The sequence below is a fragment of the Ranitomeya imitator genome, chromosome 2 (genome assembly GCF_032444005.1).
Source record: "Ranitomeya imitator isolate aRanImi1 chromosome 2, aRanImi1.pri, whole genome shotgun sequence".
NCBI lineage: Eukaryota > Metazoa > Chordata > Amphibia > Anura > Dendrobatidae > Ranitomeya > Ranitomeya imitator.
This window is the reverse complement of record NC_091283.1, coordinates 36,210,958-36,215,123: the sequence shown is the minus strand read 5'-3', so window position 1 is coordinate 36,215,123 and position 4,166 is coordinate 36,210,958. Positions and strand designations below refer to the sequence as shown.

The window sequence follows — 4,166 nt, the reverse complement described above, 5'->3', positions numbered from 1 at the left end:
CACAAGGTGAAATTGAATACACAGATTTAAGGGTAGCATACAAATAGGCATTTGTGGAGCACATTTAATATTAAATTTAAAAACAACACACACAATTATCAAGCAAGGCCACAAGGACAGAGTCCCCTAACCTCTAGCACAGAAAGGACAAATAATGGGAAACACTGTTAGTAAGGGACACCTATTCAAAACATTACTGAAATACGTTTATCATGTACAACACCATGTATCTACTGGTGTGCTTTCTAGTACTTTCATGAATATTTAAGACATTCTTGATGAGAAATTCAAAGTAGTAAAGGCCTGCTGTTTCACAAAAACATTACATTTCAAACATGGGTGTACTTATCTGCCGCTGTGCCTCACGTGGCTGCTGGTCATAATGTGGAAAGAGGGACCCACACACGCTCCTCCATGCAGCCTCTTTTTGTGCCCTGTTGGCATAATTTGGGTCTCTTTGGTCCCAGATGACAGGCCTCTCTTGGACCAAAATTATCAGCATGTCCATATTGACAATGTTTGCCATGCTGAATATCACTCCATGGAGGCGTGCAGCAGACTTCCGGGTTCACTGTCTGGCTTTTTCAGCTAATTAGCATGTCTCACCTGCCTGATTGAGTCCTTTGGATATTTCGGACATCTGCCATTAAGTTGCGTATTTCTCGCAAGGCACACGCATGGTCTGTATGCATTCCGTATTATACGCTCTCCCATAGACTTGCATTGGCGTATTTTTTGCGCGATACGCTGACAAACGCAGCATGCTGCGATTTTCTGCGGCCGTAGAACTCCGTATATTACGGATCCGTAATATACGGCTGATAGGACTAGACCCATTGAGAATCATTGTGCCGTATGTTATGCGAGTTTTACAGACGTAGTTTCTGCGCTCTTACGTCCGTAAAACTCACAAGTGTGACGCCGGCCTTAGGCTGTGTGCACACGTTGCGTTTTTTTTGCGTTTTTTCCCGATAAAAACGCTATAAAACCGCAAAAAAAAAACCGCATACAATGAATTCCGCATGTTTTGTGCACATGATGTGTTTTTTTTCCATGAAAAAACCTCATAGCGGTAAAAACCGCAGCATGTTCATTAATTTTGCGGATTTCCCACTGCAAAATGCATTGTGAAGTGTCCGGAAAAAAACGCGGCAAAACCGCATGCAGATTTCTTGCAGAAAATGTCTGTTTTTTTCTCAGGAATTTTCTGCGAGAAATCCTGAACGTGTGCACATAGCCTAAGGCCGGCGTCACACTGGCGTTTAAAACGGCCGAGTGCAATGCGATAAAAAATCGCATTGCACTCGGACCAATGTTAACATTGCCGACTTTTTGACGGCCGTTTTCCTCGGTCCGAGACAATCGCAGCATGCTGCGATTGTCACCGATTATCGGATCGGACTCGCCAATGCAAGTCTATGGATGCGAGGAAAAATCGGATTACAAACGGACCACAAGTGTGACTTGCGATTAAATCGCCAGACTTCGCCAGGTGACAGGAAATTGCATCAGGCATTGCCAGGAAGCTTTGGCATGCTAATTACACTGGGAGAGTTAAAAAAAACCAGGAACAACGCCTCCACGGAGTCCTACAAGCATGTCGACGCTAATTAACGTCGAGATGCTCATAGTTCTGGTCCAAGAGAGACCAGAACTGTGGGACCAGAGAGATGCCCACTATGCCGACCGGGCATGCAAGGAGGCAGCGTGAAGAAGAATATGTTGCCAAATGTTCCCAGATTATGCAGACAGATCTCGGGAGGACCAGGAGAGAATTAGTAAGTAATTTTTTTTTTTGTTTTTTGGTTTTGTCAACACAGTAAAATGTGTATTTTTGTTGTTTGAGGGGGGGGAATTTAGCAAAAGTGTCCTCCTTGTCAGATTATCAGCTTTTTACAAGTATTACGGCACATTGTTATGTGTGACTGTTTACCCCATAAATTTTGAGCCGCAATGTATGTTGTCCCCATTACTTTGCTATGCATTAATTACCACATTTTTCACTCAAAAATTTACCCATTTCTTGTTGATGTTTTGCCCCTATCTTAGCCAGTATATAGGTAAATCCAAACATCATAATTGTAGTTACTTTCCTTTTCAAGTATGTTCTGATGAAGGTTCTTTTCCACCCTTTTTTTTTGGTGGGTTAATCAATTAATTAATTGATTTTTAGTGTTTGCAAAGTAAATTTTTTGATGGTCTGAACATACCATATTTGTGTTTTCAAAACTTGTGTTCTGTGTTACATTTCAGTGAATGATGTGACAAGGCGTTGGCGTAGCTGTAGGGATTCATATAGGAGGGAGAGACAGCTGCGGTGCCGGAGTGGTGCGGATGGAACCACCAAGAGGAAATACCTCTACTTTGACCGGCTGAATTTCCTAGCTCCGGTGATGGATCTGAGACCGTAAGTGAATTTTATTCTTCTGTTTTTGTTTAATTTTGGGGATTGAATTATTTTAATTTATATGATTTAATTTCTAAATATAGCACTGAGTCAAACCTGACAGAGAGGGAGACGGGTACCGAATCAGAGGTGCAAATTGATCCAGTGGGTGATGATGATGAACAGGCTGGTCCTCCCTCATCACTTTCCAGAAGCACCCAATCAGCACCACTACCACCACCGGAATCTGAAAGCCAGGCTGCACATCCCGATGAACAGGCCATCAGTAGCAGCCCCACCATGCCTCTGGCTGCCTCTCCCCAGGCTTCTGGCATCCCACGGCGAGCCCGGCGAAGAAGAGAAGGAGCAGGTTCTGTCACAAGGACTCAGGTGGACAGAGGGGTTTTGGATTACTTGTCATCAGTGACTCGTGATGATGGGGAGGAGGCATATGGACGCAGTCTGGCACAGTATCTCAGGGCTATTCCCCGTGAGTTCCAGTTGCGTACAAGAGGGGCTATACAAATAGTCCTAGATGCCAGTACCCCACCAAATAATCCCAGGCCTGTTTTTAATTTTTTAGAAAGGTGGCAGCTTACAAATGATAATCCAATACAGTCACAAGTAAGCCATCAAGTGCAAGGTGAATCAGCCTCTCATCCTCCACAAGCTCCTCCTCCTACTCAAGCACGGATGCCTACACCTCCACCACAGCTAGCACCACTCACAAATGTGCCTCATCAAGGCCAATATATGGGCCATAGTGCACATGCCCAATATGGCCACTTGAACATACCCAATGTTGTTGGCTGGCCACAACATGGGTATGGGCGACATGGCCATATTGGGGGATATAGTCAGTTTGGTCAGCCCTACACTCAGGACAACCCTCAACATTTACAAAATTTACAATACCAAAACACACAACTGGATCCTGGAAGGTTCCAACAGAATCCAGGTCTGTCTGCCACCACACATGCTGACACTGAGGTTGGCCAGCAACCTAGGCAAGCCACCCAATCTGGACCACCGCCTTCTCCACCCCCGACCTACCATCATTTGTAGTTTTGATTTTGTGACACAGTGAGTGCCTTCTATTTTTTGATCAAAAATTTTTATGTTTTGTTTGATATTTGGACATTGATATGTGAGGATAGCATTATACCATATGTTTGAAATATGGTTTTCTAATTTTCATACAAAACAAATAATAAAAAGTTCCATGTTTAAGCACAATGACTCCTTGTTAATGTTAGGACATGTTACGTAATTTGTTAGCTAAATATAACAGGAAAACAATAGCAAAACAAACAAAAAATCTGAAAAAGAATAGAGTTTATACTAGGAAAATCTAACAACACTACATAGATAATGCATCCTCTTGACAGGGAGTAGCACCCTGAGGTGACACTAAATAAGTTGTTAACTCATCACGTACTTTAAGTCATCAAGGGGACGTTGGGGAGGGAGGGCCCTAGGGTTGGGAATTAACTATGCTGATTCTAGGAACAGCAACATATTGTTTAGACATACAATAACGTAATGATAAGCCGCTCCTCTCAAGAAATAGGTTTGTGCATTCTGGTGTCCGGAAACGTGACCTCAGGGTGCCCAGTATCACAAAAAAAAAAAAAAATGCCCATCCAAGAATATTGCAAATAATTGTCAGGATGGCTACGCAGACATGATTCTAGATGGGGGAAATGTCCTTTTAGTTAGCCTTTGCCTCAAAAGTGGATGGACACACATTCTTGCTCCTCCTTCGCGGATCCACAATCAC

General features: G+C 43.2%; 1 protein-coding gene across 1 annotated transcript; it reads left to right on the top strand.

Moving 5' to 3' along the window:
- The first annotated feature begins 2,260 nt into the window (after nt 1–2,260).
- LOC138667141 (uncharacterized) lies at nt 2,261–3,683 on the top strand. The gene is made up of 2 exons (XM_069755444.1): nt 2,261–2,407; nt 2,491–3,683. Exons 1-2 carry the CDS (start codon nt 2,394–2,396, stop codon nt 3,449–3,451), a joined length of 975 nt encoding a protein of 324 aa, XP_069611545.1. The 5' UTR covers nt 2,261–2,393; the 3' UTR covers nt 3,452–3,683.
- Nucleotides 3,684–4,166: the final 483 nt, after the last annotated feature.